General features: G+C 40.3%; 1 protein-coding gene across 2 annotated transcripts in view; it reads right to left on the bottom strand.

Moving 5' to 3' along the window:
* Positions 1-9,656: 9,656 nt before the first annotated feature.
* The window catches only part of zeb2b (zinc finger E-box binding homeobox 2b), a 65,232-nt gene continuing 50,845 nt past the window's right edge, over positions 9,657-24,043 (bottom strand). The window contains exons 4-10 of one of the 2 annotated variants that reach the window (XM_067260603.1): positions 21,830-21,898; positions 19,795-19,983; positions 18,818-19,032; positions 16,444-16,552; positions 14,238-16,231; positions 12,829-13,009; positions 9,657-11,701 (exon numbers count right to left, since the gene is read on the bottom strand). In XM_067260603.1, the coding sequence (XP_067116704.1) occupies positions 11,127-11,701; positions 12,829-13,009; positions 14,238-16,231; positions 16,444-16,552; positions 18,818-19,032; positions 19,795-19,983; positions 21,830-21,898 (3,332 nt within the window). In that variant the 3' untranslated portion in view covers positions 9,657-11,126. The remainder of the gene's footprint in view (positions 11,702-12,828; positions 13,010-14,237; positions 16,232-16,443; positions 16,553-18,817; positions 19,033-19,794; positions 19,984-21,829; positions 21,899-24,043) is intronic. The other variant, XM_067260604.1, reaches the window with a different exon arrangement.

Genomic DNA, 24,043 nt, shown 5'->3' with positions numbered 1-24,043 from the left:
GTGCATAGATTTTCACTTTTTCTCTCAATCGGGATTTGGTTGGAGAGTTGGTGACTATGAAACTCTCTCTGTAACAACTCTCAGGTCAACACAATACTCAGAAATTGAGATTAATTTGTTGTAGTGACTTCTAACCTTTTAATAACTAAAGTAATCCACTGGGTTATTTCTAGTTTAAATCTGGAGCCATACCAGCCATTAACACACTGATCATTATCAGACATTTAAGGGCACACGATAGCCGGAAGGGATAAATTTAATATATAGAATGTTCTGTCATTTTAAGAGGGTATTTAGGTAGGCTATAGTAATGTCAGACTTTTCCAACAAAACAATATTTTATGGTTCATCAGCCAGATCATCTTCTTGCATTGAATGGAGTATAACAGATAGAGGAATCGAATCAAACCAGAAATTCACTTTAAAAAGGGATTTGGAAAGATTACCTCACCAGTGATCCTGTGTTTTTCTTTTCTGCCTCATAATATGTTACCCAACAGAAAAGAGTTTACATCAATGTGATGTTGTGTACTTATGATATTATGTTTATTTGAGGCCAAAGGGTGTGACAGAAGCCTGGGAATGTAAGCCAGCTGGAAACAGTCATCCAATCAGAGCTCTCCTTAACCAAAGTACAGACAACATGTGGTTACCAGAAATCACATCAAAACACACAACAAATCAAACCGAAGCCAAAGACAAACAAAACAACTCATTTGCACACAAAAGAAAACTGAATTAAGTATTGCCCTCCTCTGATAGGGATTCTTGTAAACAAGCATCAATGTTAAGATGATACAGCTGGATATCCACTCTATAAGCAGTGATAATCATCACTCACAGTGTTTCTAAACAGACGGTTTTCCTCACCCAGGCAGATATACGCTTTAAAATCCAACAAACCAAGAAGGAAGCAGTCTCTGATCTTCCAATTTCCATTTTCAGTGTTACCCCAAAGTTTGGACGACAGACATCTACAGTATAACAACAATGCAGCTTCGATTGGAATGAGTCCGGTTGACAAGGCCATGTGTTGCTAAAAGGTTGCAGTAATTTTCTCAAGTAGTGTATACAAACAAAATGGACATTTAACATAAAATTGTTGTATCTCAAAAGTAGGATAGGCCTTATCGCAGTGAACATTTGTAACTGTGTTCAGGGTGTTTTTAAATACATGTGCACACATTTTAACCACTCAAACGTATTATTTCTCTTTTTCAAATAGAGATTATCATATGCAAAATGCTATAAGGCAATGTCTTCAAATGCTTGCTTGAGAATGCAAACCACTTTATCTCGCTGTGAATTCCCTGGGGAATTCTCAAACCAAGTTTTTCAGTTGCAAAGTTTAAGTTTAATTCAACTTGGCACATATTTTCTGAATACCGTGAGGGAAAACATAAATGTGGTCGCACTTGTTAGTGCGGTTTTGCACTGAAAAGGATCAGACAATGGCAAGGGAAAGGGCTGCCGTCTTGCGAGGTATTGACACAGGAGATATTCCAGAACAAAGTGGATCCGTGAGAAAGGAGAGAGCGGAGAAAAAGAAAGATTATCTTAATTATCATTCGGAAGCTGCTTAGAGCAGCACCTGTGCATGAATAATATCATTTATGGCCACATTCAGATGGGCATAAATCCCCTTAAATCATACACATTAGCAGAGTAACAAGGAATGAACAAACCATGCTCTCTTATGCTCAACTAGGAGCAAAAATAGTCTTTGTCAATCCTCACCTACTCAAAAGATCAGCTTTTCTCTCTTTTAGTATTTAGTACCCAGTTCAGCAGAAAGGTTTTGGAACATAACACTTCCTATATTAGGTTTTCAGTTTTTCACTGCATTATAGGGACTATGTTGAGATTATGTGCCTTCGACCTGAATTGAATGAGCGAGGTTGTAGTGCATTCCACCGTCTCCATTGTCTTGAAATGAAAACCATTTGATTGGATAAGCGCAAAGTGAATGACTCAGTTATTCCCATGTCACAAATCATCAATTTCATTTGAGTCACACCTACATCAAAAGACTCAACATGTTTTATGAAATTCAGAGAGGTAATGCCATGCCATGTTGTTGTGGTTACATTATATATTAAATTATATGACATTTCATCAAGTACAAACACACAACAGAACTTTCTGGAGACACTGTTTTCTATTATATTGTAGGCTATATTGGTATACCAATATAGAAATAAGTAGAGGATGTGGACAGGATGTGGAAAGTCAGGAACAAATGTATATCAGCACACAGAAATGTCAAGTATTCACCCACTGGAGACTCCTTGAGCGTGGTGTACAAGAGTAGAGCAACAACCCACACTGTCAAAAGTTCAGTGCAATAATAGGACACATTGTGTCGGCTAAAGTCAAACAGGGCTCCATTTGAGTAGAGTACTTGAGGCGAACAATGCCAACAGAGGTATTTGATTTGCCCCCATGTGTCATTATACTGCTATCCACCATGCATGGCATGTGGAGGATGAGAGAGCTCCACGTTTCTTTGTTTTGTTTTGTGTGTTCTTTTGGCTCGATGCAAATATTTGAAAGTGTTTTTTTATATTAAATGAAAGGAGGGCTATATCACCCAAACTTGAATAGGGTGGTTGTAAACTGTTTGATGAGCAAGGTAGTTGGCTGTGTTGTGGATGGTGGAAATAGGAGGGAGGGCACACATTTGTGCATGTTGTATGTGTGACCTGGGTTCAACCCCATAGAAGTTATAGAATGGCCACAACGGAGAGACAACCCGCACTTGCTCATCATGATGCCACCCAGTTTGAAATGTCGAGTAGGGGACTGGACAGAATACTCAAACAGTGTTAATATTAATCTGAACAATACAGGCATTCATTAGTAATTTGATGCAGTGAACATACCATAGGACACATGGTTTGACTAAATCAGACTGGACAGAGCACACATTTAATGAATCTTTCAAACTCCTCTAAGTTCAGCAAAACACAACAAAGGTTTAAAAAAAATCCAGACATTTTCTAACTGTACTTCACTGAACTTTGGGACAATTGTCCTAAACAGTTTTATACGTACATCTAAATTATCCCAAGGAAATATTCTCATGAATATTCCTGGGTCCCTGTTGTAGATGCATGTTTCAAGTGAAATGTTTGAAATCTGCTTTTATTTTTCTCTCACTTTTTGATTTCTATAAGATATTGCATCACAATAAATTATTCATGTCAATTAGCTTTTCATCCTCTTAGACACAAACTCATATGATCCCTTTAATAACAATTTTTCATACTAAAACAGAGCTCTCCCAAGTAGTAGACTACTAATGCCTGAGGACATATATTTTAAATAAAAGCATCAGATCTTTGCATACCTATGATTTGCATATTAAAGAAATGAAAGACGTTGGAGGAATTGAGCACAGCAATCTAATCATTGCCTTCCTCTGACTAGAATTCCAAATTCTTCTGGGTCTCCCTTCGGTAGTGTAACAAGAAACTTTTCACAAATTAAGAGTTCATTATTCTCAGGACTATTAAAGAGCTTGGAAGATTTTTCTTTGAGCCTCAGTTATGTTGTCAAACTCTATAACTCAAACTATTTTGACAGTTTAAGAAAGTCAAAGCGTTTCATGAATATTCGGTGTAAGGCAAAACAGTTTCAGGATGCAATGAGGTGTAACAAATGACGAGAAAGTCACTGAGATGTGAATATAGTTTACAATATTTGTTAAACAAAAACCCATGTTAGGTTGCAGCTGCATAGAAACTGCTTTTCCCCCTTAATGTTCCAAACTGTGAAGAAGAGTTGGTCAGAGATGGCACTAACCAAACTTCAAGCTTACCAAGCTGAGCACTACTGTTTTGTGTGCCCTTTGGGTATATATGTCCTGTACATGGGCAGACAAGAGAGGAGGTGCCCAAAGCCGATGACCATGGCTCTAATGGGTCAATCCAGACATGAGTGTCACTCGGATGCCACGTCGAGTCACCTCGGACCTGACCCACTTTGTTCAGTCCACCCGTCCACTTGGGGCAGTGGCATTTTCTTGTCCATAGTGTCATCCCCAATTGAGCCTGACATGGGAGAGGTCATCGGTGATGCAATCCCACCACAGGGCTAATTAATCCTTCATAGGAGATCAGATGAAAGATCCCAAACAACGTTGTAGGAGAGACAAGGGATTGATGCTCCCCAGATCAAGTAAATGAGGATCGCTGCCTCAGAGGAAATGTTGATAACTTCATGTCCTCTTACTAACTTAGGCTTGGACAATGTCTGCCTGTTGATTAAGTACCCGTCAGAATCTAGGTAACTAGGTAACTAGATCTACAAAACTAGGTACTGCATGCACAGAACTCAACCTGAATTGTGTGGCCGCTGCACTGCCATCTGAAAACGAACAAAATAAAAGTAGTCAATTGCATTATTGGCATCATCCACCAAGGTGATGTGTTAGCCATGTATTCAATGTAAGCCCACACACAGAGGGCTGGAGAGCATCACTTGTCTGTGGATCCATTTCAGTTTTTTTCCTGGAAGGTTGTACCTCATGTTACACACAGGGGACAAATGTGGAGAGTTACAGTAAGACCGGCTTTGTTACACACATAACATTTTCCCTCACAGAGCACAGGCTGGTCCCTGCTGATAGCAGGCGCCTGCCAAGGAGGACCACCAGCTAGCAAGGTATTCCCTCTGCACAGCACACTGAAGATTCCCAGGATTCTTCTAGATACTGAACAACCAACTTGTTTTTCTTTTTTCAACATGTGTTTAAGATGATTCAACATGGATTCAAATCTCTGGCGTTGGAGGTCTATGGGATTCACCAACTTTGATTTTAATGAATAAAAAAACAACACCCACACAAGTTCATTGGCTTCCCAGTTCTTTCCTGTGCAAATTTGGAGATGATTACTAGTGAGAAAGGCAAAGGGGGGTCTGGCTTCTGAGATGCAATTTGTGTGTGTTTGTGTGTGTGTATGGGTTTCAGTAATATGGATTTCTAAACATGCCACATTAATTTTCTTATCAAACAATATCTAAACCAAAAACTGCACAGAGAAAGAACCCCTAGCTTTAATAGAGGATGTTATATTGTAGGCCACTTACTGAATGCATTTTCTAACACCAAATGCCATTTAGGCAACATAACATTACATGAAAATTACCTACAAAAGGTAGATAATATTGACAATGTAGACTCAGATTCATTTAGTAATGAAGAAATCTAACAGTTCAGCATTGCTGAACTGTTCTGAAATGCTGAACTGCTTCTACACAGCAGTCTGACATTGAATGGAATTTTATATTTTTTACAGATTAAGGAATCAAAGAAGAACCATTTCCTTCTAGCAATATGAGTAGCATGATTTAGAGTCATTACACTTCAAAAGTGCTGGCCACACACTTCATCCAATCATTAAATGATTCTCAGAAAGGAAACACACCTAAATTAAAGAAAGCCTAATGCATGCAGAACTTCCTTGCACATAGAGCCAAGCGCTTAAAAATATTAACTGTTGAGACTTATAGTGTCTGACACAACTTTTCCTATATAGATTAGAAGAGAGAAATGAAGGACCTGTGGTAGATCAGCAGTCAAGGTAAACGGTCGAGGGTTAGGGTTAGAAACTTGCATGTAAGATCTGAAGTCAAATCATGACAGACGTGACTGACTGAAGATCATTTACATTTACAATTATGCATTTAAAAGATACTACAACAAAGCAAGCCTTGTGTAGACTGTTTCTATGTACCAAATAAAATAATATATATCCGATGATGGAGGGCCCCTCTATGCCCAAGGGCCCATGGGCACGTGCCCAGATTGCCCATATGTTAGCTCCGGCCTTGCTTAGGTACATGCTATTTTACACCTTCGTTCTTGACATATTAGGCAATTTAATTACCGTTAAGCGCATTAAGGAGTGATAAGTATAATTTGAAGTTCATGAACTGTTTTTCAAAATTACACTTAATATAATTAACTTCTGTCATTAGATTTAATCCCTGTAGGGTACATGGGAATGCTTGCGTTAAGAAATGATATATATATATACGTTAAATTACGTTTACTTCATTTCACCTAAAAGGTTTGGCTGTAAAGGTTTGCCCCCTCTGTGATGTAATTATCATTTCCAGGGAGTGAGTGAAAACAGTGCTGAGTCCATTACGAACTCATACGCATTTTTACTTTGCATAATCATACAGCAACAATGTACTGACCTCATAAAATAATTGGCAATAGCCTCTTCAGAGCTCCCGCTTAACATTGTTCAGGGTTACGGGGCGCATTTTGAACATGTGAAGCTCAATCATTTGGGCTATTAGTGATATCCTGTTTACTTTCATACAAACTGCAAACAGATAATAGCTAACATCAAATAGGAGGGCACATGGAGATGTCAATGTCTATGTGAACTTTGCTGGAACGGCATTCAGTCTCTGGTGAGGTATGACACTTTAAATAGACATTTTCCTGTCACATAATGTTGGGGACCATGTTGAATTAAGTCAGGCAGACAGTAACATATTAGTGATGGGAAAGTCTAGGCAGTCTTCCACCATTTGCATGATGCATTCATTAAAAATGCATGTGCCCATCTTGAAAGGATCACCATCATTTGCAAAGGGTGTGTGCAGTGAAATGAATATGAGTAGTAGATAGCATTGACGTTTTGCACAGAAGAGCACTTGAAGACGATGTCATCAAATCCCAAACCTTGGTTTGGGATACCTACAATGGGAAACTTTGGCTCACTTTCCCACTGATAGGCCTCAGGAAGTGTCACATTGACTTTGTCTGTGTTTGAATCACGTAGAGGACAGCCTGTGGCACAGATAATGGTCTTCTCTATAACTGACCACTGATTTAAATAGATATGATTACACCTTCACTGGCATGCTGGGCTGTTGCATGAATTAAACTCCTCTCGAAGTGTGTAATGAGTGATGCTCCCTGTGCCCAGCTGAGGCCCTGCAGACATAGCCATGATCCAGCATTCTAATCACCCGTCAGCCAAAGCCGCTGTTGCTTCACATTAGAATCTGTGTTTGTGCATATCAAAGATTCCACAAACGCATTGGCAAAACACATAATCACTTTCCCCTCAGAGAGAGTGAGAGAGAGTGAGATAGAGAGAGAGAGAGAGAGAGAGAGAGAGAGAGAGAGAGAGAGAGAGAGAGAGAGAGAGAGAGAGAGAGAGAGAGAGAGAGAGAAGAAGAAGAAGAAGAAGAAGAAGAAGAGAAAGTGAAAGCGAGAGGAGGGGAGATCTTCATCATGTGAAGCTGAAAAAGGATATTGAAAAGGTTAAACTTAGCCTACAGATGTGGAATAGGGAAACATAAAAATGCAGTTGGTAGAGTATTGTTATTATTTTTTATTGAGAGCCTACCCTGAAATTGTACCATTGGTAACACTGATGTCAGAGCTGTCTCCTGGGGACATGGTTTGTGTGTGCGTGCGTGCGTGTGTTTGCGTGTGTGTGTGTGTGTGAGTGTGTGTGTATTGGTTGAGAGGTCCCACTGGATGTAACACAAAACCGGCGTAGCTTGAATAGCTTCTCCTAAACACTGCTTTGCCGCCATGACTCTGCCAACTATGGCTCATTGGTGGGAACAAGTGCATCAAATGATAAATGAAAAATAATAAAAGTCTATGCAGGGGTCTTTGCAGAGCCGTCCCACTCAACGCCCCAACCCCCTCCGATTTGGAGAGTATTGTTGTCTTTGTGCCCTTCACTGCCTCCTCCCCGCTTTGCACCTGCTGCATTCATCAGCAGAGGGAATGTGGGCAGACGTTCTCCTCTGTTCATCCCAGAGTGGTGGTATTCAGTTTGCCAATAGTGACACTTTCATACCTTGACAATCAAAAGATGAAATTGTTTTGAAGGCCACAACCATTATCCGGGCTAATATTGTGTTTGCACGGTCAAAATCACATACAGTTGATATGGTTATAGTTGAAGCCGAAACAATCTGTTCACAAAAAAAAACTGTTTTTTATTTCATGGTTGTTACAGCCAGCCCCATTCAAAAATTTTCATAGGAATATTTGTAAGAACTTAGCAATAAAAAAAATCCTGGTCTCATGCTTGCCTATTTCAATCCTTTACTTCTAGATTTGGGGTTCCTCCATGACGGCCTGAAACCAAGTTTTGGCTTGGCTTTGGCATCAGGTTGCACATCGTCTGACACTCCTGTCTAACAGCAGATGACCTATATGACATGGTTGTAGTCCAAGGGCAACATTTGTGCTTCAAGGACTCTAGTAGGACTATAGTAGGATAATTTCTTTTATGTTCTTTTTTCTGTTTATTTTTATTTTTCGCACCACTGGCACACAGATGCACCACCTGCTCTGGGTCTCTTTTTGCTATGGCCAGACGGAACAGCTGGCTGCTCTTCTGACACTCTGATTGGCTAATCCCTACTGGTCACTTGTGCTTTTCCTCCATGCCTGTCATTGAACTTTCTCTCTCTCAGTGCCCAGTCCAAGTCTCCTTCACTAGGGCTGTCCTTCATGTACCCCAAGAATGATATGGGTGGCATATGGGAATATGTAAATTATTTAATGAGGTCAAAAGTCTGATCTCTCCTCTACCTTTGACATCCTAGCCACAGCTATTCAATGCTAAAGCCTATGCATGTATTATCCTGGAACCAAAGGTTTGTTCGACGTGGCTCTCTTAATTCTGGAAAGTATGAATTTAAGAAATCTTGTTCTTTGGAGGACTTGTGTCCAGCATAGGAATCAGGATTTCTTTCACAGTGTGTCAGAGAGCTTGTACGTTGTGTGTTTCGAGCCAATGGCAACATTTAGTCACTCAGCTATAGTAAAACTTGGATATATTCATGGAACCAATTGTGCACCCTGAGGCAAAATTTACACCTCGCCAGAGCCTATACGTAAAATGGAGATGAATCATCAGAGTTCAGCCGTTCCAAACGCACCACCAATCTGGCCAAAACATACGGCAAGATGACACCATTATGAGTTACCCCAACAGCATGTTTTTCTTTTCAAAAACTCAACAGGCTAGACTATTTTTTTCTAAATTGTTTTCAAAGCAAAGTTAAAAAAACATCATATATTATGTTGTCTTACAATAAGAAAAACATGTATCAACTAATCTGGAGAATTAGTTGTATTCCAAGCATTCTTCTTCTTTTGTTTACATAGATGTATGGTACTGATGATGGTCTGAAACAGTTTAAACTCCATGCTCAAATTCAGTAGATAATCATTTAAGACCAACCCTTTTATCTGAAGGATAGCACTGAATGATCAGATGGCATCAGGATCAATATGAAAATTGGAATATGCAAAGCATGTTCTGCATTTGGCATTGCTCGACCTTTTCCTTTCATCTGAGCCTTTTGATGTTGCTTTGAATTTGCATACACAGTGTGAGTGGTTAACAGCAATAAGCTATCTTAACACTGATGTACTTTTCGGGTGGTGTTCACCTTGGGTGTAACGTATTCCGTGATACAAACTTATGTTTTTATGTGTTTATGTTCTGAATATAATTAGGAATTGTTTGGTACCCACTGGAAAGAATGCGGAACTCACTTTCTTTTTAACTTTGAGACACTTTCGTAAGGTTGGTGGTACGAGGCTGTATAGGTCATTTAAGGAACACATGTTAAAACAGTTAATTTTTATTCTGTAATTTGGCTACTTTATTCGAGCATGGTCATTTCCAAGAAAAATTACAAATTAAAAATTCAATAATACTTTTACAAAGACAATTCAAGAAAGATTTCTTCAGTCATGGTATCATACATTGTATTTTAACAGTCCCTCTTCATTTTTTTTGCAAAAACAACAAAAAAAAACAACAAAAAAAACAAGATGAAGAAAGTGGAATTTTTCAGTCGAAAATACAGTGTTTTCACAATATTGTATAAAAGTTCCCAAATTTGGAATTTCCAGTCACTGGAAAATTAAGGAAAGAAAATGAAATGAAATTGAAAATTCGCATTTCACAAGTAATGTTTCAAAACACAATAAATGCTCTCTTCACGTAAAATCTGCCCCTAAGATCAGCGCCTGTTCCTTTTTACTAAAATATATCTATATATTGAAGAACTATAGTACTGTACACTACAGTATGAAATAAATAAAATTAGGAAATATAAAATGGGCCACATAAATAAAATGTTATTCAACCTACAAATAAAATGAATGCAATTTTGTTGTTCCAAAAATGGTTTGGTGTAATACTGACAAAAGTTAAAGGAAAGAAAAACCTGAAAATTGCACAACATAATGTAAACTAAGGAACTGCTGCCTATTGTTCTAATACTGACATGGGTGCCTAAAAGAACAAGGCTAACTATTTTTTTAATACTGAAGCTGGTGAAAAGGTAACACATCACGTCACCTTCCTTTTACACAATACAAGGATGGCACTTGCAGAAACACACAGGTTAAAAGGTTTGCATATAAGGCTTCGGCTGTCTCCTTCATTGTTCACTTGACCACTTCCCTATGCTGTTTTGTCAAACCATTTCCCTTAATTTCAAGGTCTCTTTAAGACTTTAATATCTTAAATACAAGTATTTGTTAAGTTCCTTCACATAAAACAATTATGAGGCCTAAAACGGTGTGGCTAGCTGGCCTGACGACAGGGCAAAACTATAAACACATTAAGTGAAAGAGAAGCAATAATACTGATGGACTGTAGTGTGGACACTACTGCTCTTTTCAACACTGTATAAATATATACATAGGCAATACTTTTTATTATTTTTGTAGTGATTATAGAAGCGGAGTGCAATTTGTACAAGTCACTAGTTGTGCTATAAATACTATGAAACACAGGGTTTTAGGATGTTAGCACCACACATATTTTTAGGCCTTAATACTGTACAATTTTAAAATTTCATTAATGTATTCATTTTTCATGTTTGCATAATGCAGCTTCTTAAACTAACCCCTCCCCTACCCAAATCAAACTTCAAATCAATGTTTCATTGGGCAGACATACTGTATACCAGCCATGAGTCCTTCAGTGAAAGCTTCCTAGAAGCTTCAGGCACGTGCATGTACAGCTTAAACACAGCAGTGTGTTTTAAACCAAGCAGGTAATAATACTGAACAGAAAATATCATGGGAAGCTATTGAATGCAGTAGTTAATTACATGCCGTCCTCCATATTGTCCTCGTGATCAGATTTGGTTTCTGTTTTGCCATCTAACGAACTGTCGTCCATCGAGTGCTCTCCGTTCTCCTCCTCATCCCTCAACGTGTCTGGGTCCGTGTCCATGCTCTTGTTTTCGCTCTCCTCCTCCTCTTCCTCAAAATCGTCCTCCCTCCTTCCGATCTTTGCGTACGTTTCTTCAACTTCCTTCACACGTTCTCGTATTCCTCCGTTCATACTGTCCCTCAGAATGCCTTCTCTGTCCTCCAGGTCCGGGTAACCCTGAGGCGTCATGCCCTGTAAGTAAGCCCTGCTCATCAGCAGCTCTGTGGGCTCCAGGTGGCCCTTCTCACGAGCCTCTCTTTCTGCTGCCTCCCTCTCCTCGGCCTCCCTCTTGCAGTAGGAGTAGCGATGGTTCATGTGCTGGGAGTATGAGCCAGAGTGAGAGAAGCGTTTCCCACACTTGTCACACTGGTATGGTTTTTCACCCGAGTGCAGTCTTGAATGCTCGATAAGGTGATGCTTATGCTTGAATGCTTTCTTGCAGATTTGACACTGGTGTGGCCGTTTACCTGGGGAGACAAAAGACAACAGGAAAGGAGACATGAGTTTCCAGCTCACTACTGTTCAGTTACATTATAAAATCAAAACAATTAGGATCAAAATGAAGACATACTTAAAGAAAACTCTGATGATTAGAATGGCATGAAGCAAAGGGGCACAATAAAGCATCACATCAAACTTCATGAACTTGTATGCTTATTCAAAATGAGAACAAAAAGCTTAAATCAGACAATGTGCTTGCATCCATGTGTCTACATTACGGAATTCCCTCCTATTGCTAAAACATGGAGAAACAGCATCAGAAACACTTATTTTTGGCACAAGTGCCATACTGATGGACACAACATAAATAAACCATCACAAACTGAACCAACACAAATCTGTATCAATGAAATAACCAAACAGAGGATGGAATTGAAAGAGAGACTCCTATTGCTTCTCTGATGATCTCATAATGCCATTGCACGATTACTTTGGGGACTACTCTGTTCACCGTTGAAGATGAGAATGCAAATAGGGAAAGATGAAATCCAAGCTTCCCACATTGATGGAGGGAGATTTCATTACGTCATGCCTCCAAACTATCTGGCTAGATAAAGGTCCTGGCCCTGCAATGGTGTTACTGGTCATTGCGCATATCACACACACAACTGTTGGGCCCTCCCTGCGCCCTTTGAATTTACTACAGCTCAGCACGAAATAGAGCAGTCTATCAGACACAAATCATTAGATTGAGTTTCTCCTACGGCATTTTAATTGGTTTGTGACACCCACTTGTGAGCCATGCACACCTGCACATCTGGCCAATTTCCAGCCAGAAATAGCCCTGTAAGGCCTACAACACTGGCCATGATACTTCGCCTACACTCTTCTACCACTTCCAACCGGACAGAACGTAGTCTGCAAGTGAACACAGCACTGCATAGCATAATGCTTGTAAAGAATGATGCAACCAATTGAAAGATATTCATTGTTAAGGACACCCCTGTCAATGAAGAAACAAGTTAGGTCTTAATTTACACACAACTGAAAAAGAACAGAGCAAGAAAGAAGGGAAAAGTAAAATACCAAAAGGGTTCATTAACACAAACATTAAAAAGCATGGGGTAAAGTAAGTGTCTAGAACAGTATATACCTGTGTGTTCATATTTGTGTCTTAGGAGGGAACTGCTCTTCTGGAATGTTTTGTCGCACAAGTCACACGCGTACATACCACTTTCTGTCTTCTTAATCTTCTTCCGGGAAAGACAGGAGTCAGAATCTGTCATGTCATCCAGGCCTGACAAATAATCTGCTGTTCCGTCAAGCAGTTCCCCCTACAAAATAACAGAGCTCTTTCAATACACACTAATCAACACAATGATGTGTACTTGTAAGAGCATCTGAATTGTACTTATTTTGACATTGTTTAAGGATACTTCATTGATGCAATCAAATGAATTATGCAGACACATTTAAACATTTTCTTAGAAATCTCTATGAAATAAATACAAAAGGCAAGGTTTGACTGACATGACGCTACTCAAAATGTGATTAATTTTCCCTTGCTCATATATTTGCATTCAAATTTGATCTAATGTTATACATAAAAGGGTGTTAATTCTATATTTATCTGTTCTTTCATATGGAGAAGATTAACCTGATAGGCTTAAACTTAAATTAATGGGGAAAATATTATTACATTATCAGGTCATATTAACAAGAGAAGACCTCTACAGTGCATATTGCCATATTCCTATAATTTCCAACTCATAATGATTAAATCAAGATGAGCGCTAAATGACCATTATTGAGAAGCACCGATGCTCTCATTAAAAGTACTTGTTCTGGTCTGACAATGATTCTACCACACTTGTTTTTAAAGAACAGAGCACTATCATTCTGCAATCAATTTAAGCTAAATGCCTGTAGCTGTATTTTTAAAATCTAATTTAATAACTTAGAATAGGAAACATTATTAATACTTTTTATCAAAATGGTTCCCTCTATGTTAAACAGCCTTCAGCATTCAGCTTTAATGAACATGGAGTCTGTGCATTATTAATCTGAATATAGAGGCTCATTTTGGCTTCATTCCTTTTTTTAAATAAGAAAGTGGCATAGAGTTCTAGTTTATCAAGCTTTGCCATAGCAGTTTCCACAATCTGCATTTTACTTCAAATGTAATTATAAATACTGTACATGAGTAAACAGGAGCAGGACAGTTTTATTTGTAATAAACATAACAGCTGGAAAACTACTGCTACATGCATTCTGTTGTTAGGACAATTCATGGAGGAGTCTGGAAACAACTGACATCCTACATTCCATTCTTTGGAAACCCCATGTTATGCCAATACCACTAATGCCTGCTTGGGAGCCACACCACCAGGCTTGTTTCACAGCTGGTTATCTACCCGACTTTGCTGGTTCAATGTTCTGCAGGTGAGTATGCTCATTTCACACTCTCGAGTACTTTTTAATTAGTGGCACAATGAGCAGATCTATTTAGAGAATCAGCTGGAGAAAAATCATAAAACCCACTCAAGAAAGTGGCTTATTTACCTGGAAACCTGGCTTCCTCTGGTACTTCCTCCTCTGCTGCATCTCAGCAAAGGTAGCTGCTCCGGTTGCATAAGTGTAGGCCATGTGTGGTAGGAAGCCCATTTGATCCATGCCTGGGTATGGCCTCAGTCCCGGGATGCTGGCTTGCATTGGGGGCATGAATGTGGCATGTGGGAACGCGCTTTGTGGTGGAAGGGATGTGTACATGGGCTTGGCACCAAAGGGGTTAATGCCGAACATGGGGCTAGTGCTTTTGTCGAGGTTTCCATTGTTGTTGGAGCCGGCAAACTCCTTCTTGAGATAGGCCAAGTTCAAAGGCTCTTCGAAGTGCTGGCGGGGGGAAGGAACACCGTTATGGTCAATAGCGATACTGTTGAGTTTGGGTCTGCTCTTTACAGTTAGGGCATGCTTAGGCTCCTTTATGAGTTTTGGCAGTGACAAGTCCAGTGGCTCAGCCTGGTTCAGGTCCTCGGATGCTAAGCTGTTTGGAGTGTATGAGCTACTGTGGGAGTTTTTAGAGGATGTGGAGGAGAGGTTCAGGGGGGAGGGCGTGTTGCTCCGGGAATGGTCCAATTTCTCGCCCATCTGTTTGGTGGCACCAAACTGGTTGTTTTTTGAGAGTCTGAGAGGATTATCACAATTGTTGATGTTGTTGTGGAGCTCTGCAATGGAAGAGGATGTGATGTGGTCAGAGTGTTTGACTAGAGACACTGGTGACCTAGCTACCATTGAGTCTTTACCTGGGGTGTGATTATTTGTGGCCAGGATCATATCAATGTTGTTTCTCTCTAGCGGAGGGGTTCTTGCGCTGCCGTATTGATACATTTTCCTTTGATCAAACCACTCTTTGACAAATTCCTGAGGAAGCCCAACAGCTATAGAAATCTTCAGTAGTTCCTCTGAATTGGGCTCCATGTTCATGGCAAAGTATGCTTTGAGTACGGACATGTGGTCCTTGTAAGGGTTGATGGGACATGATAGTCCCTTTTCCGACAGCATGGACGACAGCAAGTGGTTATGCTTGTCTACATATATCCCTTGTTTTGAGGGCATCAGGTTCTCGCTGGGCTGGAGAACGGCCTTTATCTCCTCATTCATTTTACACAGGTAGCGTTCGTGCTGATGCAAAGGAATTGGACCAGTGAAGGTTTCTTTGCAAAATTGGCAAGCAAAAGGTGTAAACATGATGTTGTTCTCATGCATCTTCTCCTCAATACCTGCATTTAACATGTGGTTGGACTTCTCTCTTTTGATATTGCTAATCTGTCTCTTTGAGTCTGTAGTTAAGCTCTGGAGGCAAGCTTTGGCTTCATTAACTTTTTCTAATGTGTAGTCGATAATGCTTTTGGTGGCCCCATTATGGCTGACGACTGGAAGACCAACGGGGGAAGCCCCTGTCAGCCCCTGTTTCTGTTCCTCGATTTGGTTCCCAAGCTCCTTCATGTAGGCCTTGAGCTTAGTGATCTCCTCAGGTTTGCAGTCCATTTTCTGCCTGCACACAGTGTTGTCAACAATCTGAAGGACCTTCTGCACCTCACTCAGGTTGTTCCCCAGGGAGGGATAGCAGAGGAGCTGCGAATCAATCCCCAATCCTAAATGTGGCATGGGGCTTTGGGCTGAGTTGTGGACTCCCAGGGGGCTGCTTCCTCCCATCCCTCCATTCATGAAGGGCCCAGGTGCACCAAAGCCATGGGAGGCCATCATTAGCTTGTAGTCATTGAAGTCTAGTGGTTCTGTTTTGATGTTCAGGTGGTTGTTCTGGTCCTGGAGGCCCATGGGCTTGCCGTTCTCCAGCTTGTGTCGCAGCTGTGTGATGGCAGTGTTAGTGGGGGAGGAAGAGGCTGATGTAGGAGAAGAGCCTGTTTTCATGTTGTTTCGCATCCTCCCGTTCACTGCTATCAGACCAATGCACTTCTTGCTACTGATATGAGAGCTGTAGGATCCGGAATGGGAAAAGCGCTTCTTACAGTTCGGACACTCGTACGGCTTTTCACCTGGAAAGAGAGACACATTCAGATATACATGACATGGACATACATTGTTTGTAACAATGTATAAAGTGTATATACAGTATATATACTAAATCAAATCTATATTGCCATCATTGCTAGACTGACCAAATCCAGATATTTAAGTTCACCCCAGTCTTAATTCATGGCTATACATTATTACATTAAAAGAGTGCACAAGCCCTCTTGCTACCTACCACTGTGAATCCGCAGGTGTTCCTTCAGATGGTGCTTGTATTTGAAGGCCTTGCCACATTCTGTGCATTTGAATTTGCGGTTGCCAGCCCCCTGGTTCAGCAGTTGGTGCTGCAGAGAAGAGGATATTCACATGAGCTCCACACAAACATTACATGGGAAGAGTTCAGTAAATAATCACAATCAGTCAGCAGTCAACAAGCCAAATGGCTTGTGTTGCTAAAGAGCATCTTGCCTCTTTCCTTCCAATTTCAGTGATGGAGTACAAGAGTGGCGATAATAACAGAGGGAATCACATACCTTTTAATTTCCTGGCTCTTGAGCCAAGGAATCATGCCTTTAGAGTTTGGCAGGCTCAAAAATAGAATACATGAAAGGGTCTTTTTTTAGACAGTTTCTCCCTCATTAGATGCCGCAATCTGATCTACTTTTATTAATTTGGGATAATCACTCCAATAATATTCAAACTATTTCACACGCCTTCCCTTTTACATACCTGCTCAGTAAATTAATTGTACATAAAGAATTGCACATTTTCACAGATTCATATATTTCCTAATTGGCGGTGCTTTTTGAATCCTCAAACGTCTCTTTAATAATTGGAGAATACACAGCGTAGGCTGGGCCTTGATAAAATGTTCAAAGGTAAACATCAGCTGCACCCCTCAAATTTGCAATTCAAACGAGGCCTCCAAAAATCAAAATATAATACCAATAACAACAACGACGTACGTGCAAATGGGCGCACCAGGCATGCACAATTAATTCAGAGTGGGAGGTGAGCATGTTAAATGGTTAGGAAATACAAAAGATCTCTCAGCGCAGAGAAACCAGCCCCTGATCCTGCCTGACAACTGCTGGGGTGTGCTGATTCTACCCACATTCCTGGGGAGACAGATGGTGGTGCACAGGACACAGGGAGGATTGTTCAAACAGCAGCAACCTTCAAAGATCAAGCAGGAGTTGGGCCGCCAAGCGCCAGTGAGGGACCCCACCGTTCGTATGTTGCTGAGTTGCATAAACAAACAGCAACAGCTGCTTTGGCTCCCCCTACTTCCCTCTGAGGACCTGAGTAAACTTTAGTTGTGACACCATTAATAAGATACAATCATTCTCCTTTCTTTAATTGTGAATGGCACTGGCAAATTATTTTTTTTCTGTCACCATCCTTTCTGTGTCATGGAAGGTTAGACATATGTGGGCGGGGACATGTCTGGGTGTTTGTATGTCACTAGCTCCTAATTAGTCATATTCTCTCTAATAGGTTAAGTAGAGAAGGGATGTTGGCAAATAAGCTGCTTTTATAAATAATAAACATAATCATAAAAAACACTTTTTAAATTGTCAACATCATTTTGTTGTGATCTATTTGTGGTATAATTTTACACTGATTCTCAATTTGTAATAAATACTAAATAGCATTTCAGGTAGCATGTGAAAAAACCAAGCTATACCAATATATATATATATATAGAGAGAGAGATTTCTGACAAATAACATTAAACGATACACTAGAATAAGGAATAAGAGTCTTTGTGCGTGATAGAGTGGAGGGTATCCATGGCCATTTATGGAAGACACAGGGCTCAATAGCAGGTAATAGGAGGATTGGGACAGAGGATCACTGGAGCAGGCCATCTGCTCCTATTTAGATCCGTCTGGTGGATCAGGTGAAAGTCTTTGCTGTTGACATCTGATTATATCACCATAGTCTCAAAATCTGCTGAAAATGGTTGTGGTTAAGGCGTCCTTATGCAGGTCAAAATTGGTCACCTTAAGAAAATCTGTGATTGCTTCCTCTATGATTACTTCACACCTTTCCTTTTCTTTGCTGATTGTTTTTTTTTTTGTACAAATGTAAATAACAAATGTGCTTGTTCTCACAGAGGTATGTGGCACATATTAATTACCAGTGAAATCCCATGATAGTTAGGTATACGGCAAAACAATTTAAAGTGAGAATATATCATGTTTGGGCAATGCATGGCTTTGAGGTGTTAGAGTACTATGGCAAAAGTTCTTCTTTAAGAGCATTAATGCAAGGAATGAAGTGAAGTTAAAGAGCAGATCAAATTTCTAAATTGGAAATTAACACAATCATTCGATCGTGAACATAGGACTGCAAAATCATATCAGAGGAGGCCATCAAAAAATCATTTAGGCCCCACTTAAAGTTATTACCATTAAAAGATCTGCATCTTCAAAATGCCATGAAAAATTAATAATGATTGCCAATCAAAATGATATCTTTTCTCCAAGGAATCATAGTACATTAAGAATGGGTGAGTGAGTGAGTGAGTGAGTGAGTGAGCGAGGGAGTGAACGACAGGAGAGAAAGTGAAAAAAATACAAAAAAAGAGGCCATATGATTCTCACCTGATCTCTGCCTGGCTTGTGCGTGGCCATATGTCGCTCAAGCTGAGTGCGGTAAGCAAACGTGTAGTTGCACAGGGGGCAAGCAAAGTTCTCTTCGTTCTTCTCATGGCGGTACTTGATGTGCTCCTTGAGCGATGTCAAACGCTTGTAACCCCGGTCACAGTAGGGGCAGGTCAACAGTTGGGCGAAAGCATCTGGAGTTCCAGGTGGTAGGTCTGCATAGGAGACAGGGGAAGGGGAGGAGGGGGGAGGGTTGGGGAGGGAAAGCGGGCCAAAGGGTCAGCAAATCAATGGCAGCTAATGGGCGTTCTGCCCGGAATGGTATGGGAGGTATCTCTGCAATCTGCTCTACCGAGTGCCATCGTGTCAGGCTGGCATCCGTGCCCCTCCACAGACACACATGCACACACACACACACACACACACTCACAGTCGCACACACATGCACATTGTACATACATTGCCACAAAAATACTGACTACATGCCAATTCTTCTCTCCTCTACATCACAGACACACACACACACACACATGTGGACTCCCAGGCATAACCCTTGTTCTCTTTGTCTGCTGTTCATTGGAAGTTTTCAATTGAAGCAATATGACATCTACCTCTGTGTGTTATTGTGATAGAGGATGTGCTGCTGGAAAAATGCACCTTGGCCTGGTTTCAACGAACACGCCCAAACCCCCCAACCCCTCCCCCTTTCCCTCCAAACCCAAATCCACTCACATTTAGCTATAGATTCCTATTGGTAATAAAAAAAAAAAGTAATATATAATTTCTAAAGTATGTATAATATATGCATTCTTATTCAAACCCTGTTCCCCCTCGGGCCTGAGAGGTGAGCTATCTGGTTTCAGACCTCTGGCAGCTGTTGCTTAAGACTGAAGTTAAACACAGAGGCATCCAGCGAATCTGTGAGACCAACAGCTGCCCGTGTCACTGAGGCTGGTCTGCCCTCCCTGGATTCTTACCATTTTCCTCCTGGCCATTGGCTTCGGGCGTGCCGAGGCGTGTCAGCTCCTCGGGTGCTTCTGGGTAAATGATGGCGGTGTCACCTCTCTGCAGGTACTCAGCGATACTGACAACATGGCTCTCACTCTCATCCAGCTTACGTTTGGCAAAGAACTCCTCGAATTCTGAAGTGCAATCAACATTCTTCACTGAAAAGGCACGGCAGAGAGAGAGAGAAAAGGGGAGATAAAGGAAAAGAGGGAGGAAGAAGTAAATTTGATTAATTCTTCCCCAAGAGAAATATCTTACAGCACTGCTCTGAGAACATTGTTGGTCCAAATGTGATGAAGACAACCTCCAAAACATTAAGGTAGTAGTTGTGAAAGAATACATCTAAATTATTGTGTTAACCTGTCACACATTGGCTTCTAAAATAAGAGATATGAGTTAATCTTACAAAAGTACCACATTGAGTCATGGGATTTCTTTTTTCAGACAACTAATTTACTAAAACACATGACCAATTATGTTGTAAATATAAACAGATATGTCAGAGTCTTGACAAAAAATGTTTAAAAAAAACTGAGAATTTGGTTAGAGTATTTGATTACAGTATTTAGGCTGCCCCCAAAAAATCTAGTCTCACTATCTAAGCCTTTAAAGCACCAACATTATTTACATGTGTTTTATCCACAGTGCAACCCCATTCCCCTTGTATTGACTTCCACATAAGAAGGTCAATAATGGGTCTCTTGCTGGCTAATTTGGTGTGGAACAGATTACTGGGACAAACCACAATGCTGCAAAAAAATGCCTGACCAGAGTCAAGACATGCCTTAAGCTGTAAAAAGTGCTGAAGTCACACATTGTGTTCTTTAATATTTCTCAGTCCCTTCTCTTCAGGGAATCCCTAAGCTGCATTGTAGAGATAGCTGCTTCCAAAAACAAACAAGGCTAATAAAAACAGCAACCTTCATTAGTCAAAAGATGACAGACCTTCAAAAGTCCATTCCATGCAAAACAGCATTACATCAAACTAAGGAATTTCAATTCCTCGTTCAAACAATAATATCACTTCTATGCTACACAAACGATTACCTTACTTTCTTTACCAGGAATTGTATGTATTAATTTAATTAAATGTACCTTTTAATTGGACATTTTCTAAGCCTAGGTACATTCTAAAGTGTGATTTGTTGGGTATTGATCATTATGTTGTCCAATTTGTAAAAGGTCAAGGTGGTGGATTTGTTTGTCAAAAATGGCATGAAAATGTCATTGGTGTCAATGGATCTTTTTAATCGTATGATATCACAATTTCTTGCATTCTCATTAGAGGTCCTCTGTGTGTTTTAGTTGTTTTTCTGTGAGTTTGAGAGAGTGCTAAGGTAAGAACGTCTCATAAACTGTCTGCTGCGGCTTGATAAACATATATTTAGCAAATACTGTGGTTCCAGACTAAGAAATTGAATTCAACATAAACAAAGTGTGCTAAGGTACCCTGTTGATACACTACAGCTAACTTAAGACGTTTTACTGTAACAGAGGAAATCACCTAGGTAAAAGCTGCTTACACAGTAATGTGATTGCACTGTTCAGTTCACTTAAACGAATACATATGAAAATAATGGTAGGTTTCCAAAGCAGTGCCACAGCATGCTTTCCACAACTTTAATGTCTTGAATGGAAACATTTGCCATGTCAACATTTCGAGAACAAAATTCACCAAACACACCCACCATCTCTCTCACTCTTAACACACACATACACAAGAAGAAGTTCTAAGGATCCCCGTTATGAAGGGACTGTTTACTCTGATGGCGCCGAGGCCAATAGTCAGTGGTCAGGATTAGATCATGGAGGGAGAAGTTAATGCCCATGAGGCTTGTGGGTAAAAATCTGTATTGTTTGTCTAATTGAAAATGGCAGGTAGGATTTGGCTCAACAGGGAACAGAACAGGACCACAAATGCTTATAGAGACACACAACCTCCCACACAAGATTGGCCAAGTGTGGCCTCCAAAGCAACGTCTCCTTCCAGTGGACTGAACTCACCTGTACCGTTTCCAACTGTTTGAAGAGTAGCATCAGGCCCCATAGCGTCAAACTCATCTTTCATTTCATCTGTAGAAAAAAAGAAGAGGGAGGTGGGGTTTAGTGCCAGAGAGTACCAAGCAGACCACACTCACACTGAAGCCTTCACAGGAAGGTCCTGAGAAAGAAAAGGTTTGCTGTGCTGCAGTGTGCCAAGGCATTGTTTGGCATTCTTAATGAATGCTATCATCTGGACCAGACAGACTTATTTGCCTTAAACATGACAAGAAATTGTGTGAAGCATTCTGCCATTCTGGATGAGCTCTAGATGCCAAACAGAAAGATTAATTCAAGGAGTCCCATCCACCTGAGCAATCAGAGCAGGAACCACCACAAAGGCCCCCATTATTATTCCCTAGCTATGACACTGCTTCAATCCATGGTAAACCACAAACAAAGTGTGTGTGTGTGTGTGTGTGTGTGTGTGTGTGTGTGTGTGTGTGTGTGTGTGTGTGTGTGTGTGTGTGTGTGTGTGTGTGTGTGTGTGTGTGAATGGAGATTGAGGGTTGTGGGGGGCTTTTAGAAACTGTGGACTTAGGTTCTATTATCAATCAATGTAATGCATGCAGTCTTTAGATTGCCAAGGCGGACTTGCATTTGGCATCCTGGTGCAGGTAAGATAGTTGTAAATAGCCAGCTGACAGCCAGGCCCATAAATAAGGATGAAACATCTTTTGACATTGGGTAGATTCCCTTGGCAAAGCTAACCAGAGGACACTCTGGGCTTAAAGACAATTGACTTAAGGAGTCCTCTGTAACTCTTTTGCCATGTCTGTAAAAATAACATTGTACTTCCGAGAAGATAGAGGAAAAACTCTGGTAGCTATTTGAACCTGGGTGAAGCCTAAAATGAGGGGAAACTGATAGAAGTCCTTCCTTTGATAGCCTTAGTTACACAAAGGAAATCACTCAAATGAAAGCATGGAAATAAAAGAGTGTTGCTGAAAGTAAAATCACTAGAAGCCCAAATTTATAGGGAAAATATTTTTTAAGTGTAGAGGAATGGTTGTTGTTATAATGGTTTCTGTAAAAATTACAATCATCAAGTAAGGGTCCACTGTATCCTTTTCTTAAAGTGAAACACTTTCCTTCTGCACCAAACAGATAAAAAAAAGCACAGCCAATAGCTTCAGAGAATGAAATGGATTCTTTTGAATGAGAAGTACTAAAACTTTCCCTTGACATGAAGCTTGACTGGGAAGGAACTTGCCAGCCGTTATGCATTTGCATATGAGGGGTTTTAGAGTGCCGTTGTCTCTCAGTAATGACATCAAAACAGACAGCACTCTAAGGAAATGGCCCTTTAGCACCATTGTTGAGGATTCTCTGGTGCATGGTGAGCAACAGGGAAAAATATCCCCCGCTACAGCTACAAAAAGAAATACATTACATCCCATACTAAAGTTTTGACATTTGTAATTTACTGAATGTTAATAAAGCATTTTTCTCACATCTTCAGTGATTTGTTTGTCTGTACTATTTACTTAGTGAAAACAAAAAATTCTGTGCACAGTTGACTTTCCACCTTCTCTCTTTACATGGTAACTTAAAAGTCTTTCTTATCTGTGGTCAAGGGATCTGAGAGTTCTTCCAGCAGGAGGTGGGCTATGACCACATACACATCAATTCTACTACCTTGCACACACTACATTTTAAACCACTTCTTGTTCTTTGATGAAAACACTTCCTTTGCACAAAGAAAGTTGTTTTATCATTGAAAGTGAAATGTGAGTTTGTTATCTGCTCTCTCTGTCTGTAGCTGATAAATCCCATGTGTGTGTGACGCATGTAAGAGGTGAGGGAGTTAGAAGGCATGCACCTAAACAAAGTACAGAGCCTAAAATGTCTCCAAAAAACCAGGTGTCCAGAATACCTTTCCCCTGCCATAATTCCACCTATTTACTTAACACCATTCATACTGTTTATTTTGAAAACATTCCTACTTTTTATGGCCAGTTACTATTGGAACAGGGAAGAGTAAAAACATGGCTCCCCCCTTTTTGTTATTTCTTTGAAAATCCTTGAGCTGTCTAGAAGAGGAGATAGAAAAAAGACAAGGGTAGGGGAGAATGCAGGTGATTTATTTAATGTCTCTGTCAGTGATAATGATGTCATGGTTTCAGCACACTGCGTCCACCCCATTGTGGGATGAAAGAATGTCAAGGACAATTCCAG

The sequence above is a fragment of the Osmerus mordax genome, chromosome 22 (genome assembly GCF_038355195.1).
Source record: "Osmerus mordax isolate fOsmMor3 chromosome 22, fOsmMor3.pri, whole genome shotgun sequence".
NCBI classification, from domain to species: domain Eukaryota; kingdom Metazoa; phylum Chordata; class Actinopteri; order Osmeriformes; family Osmeridae; genus Osmerus; species Osmerus mordax.
The sequence above is the reverse complement of the archived record's forward strand: the minus strand, read 5'-3'. Positions and strand labels throughout refer to the sequence as shown.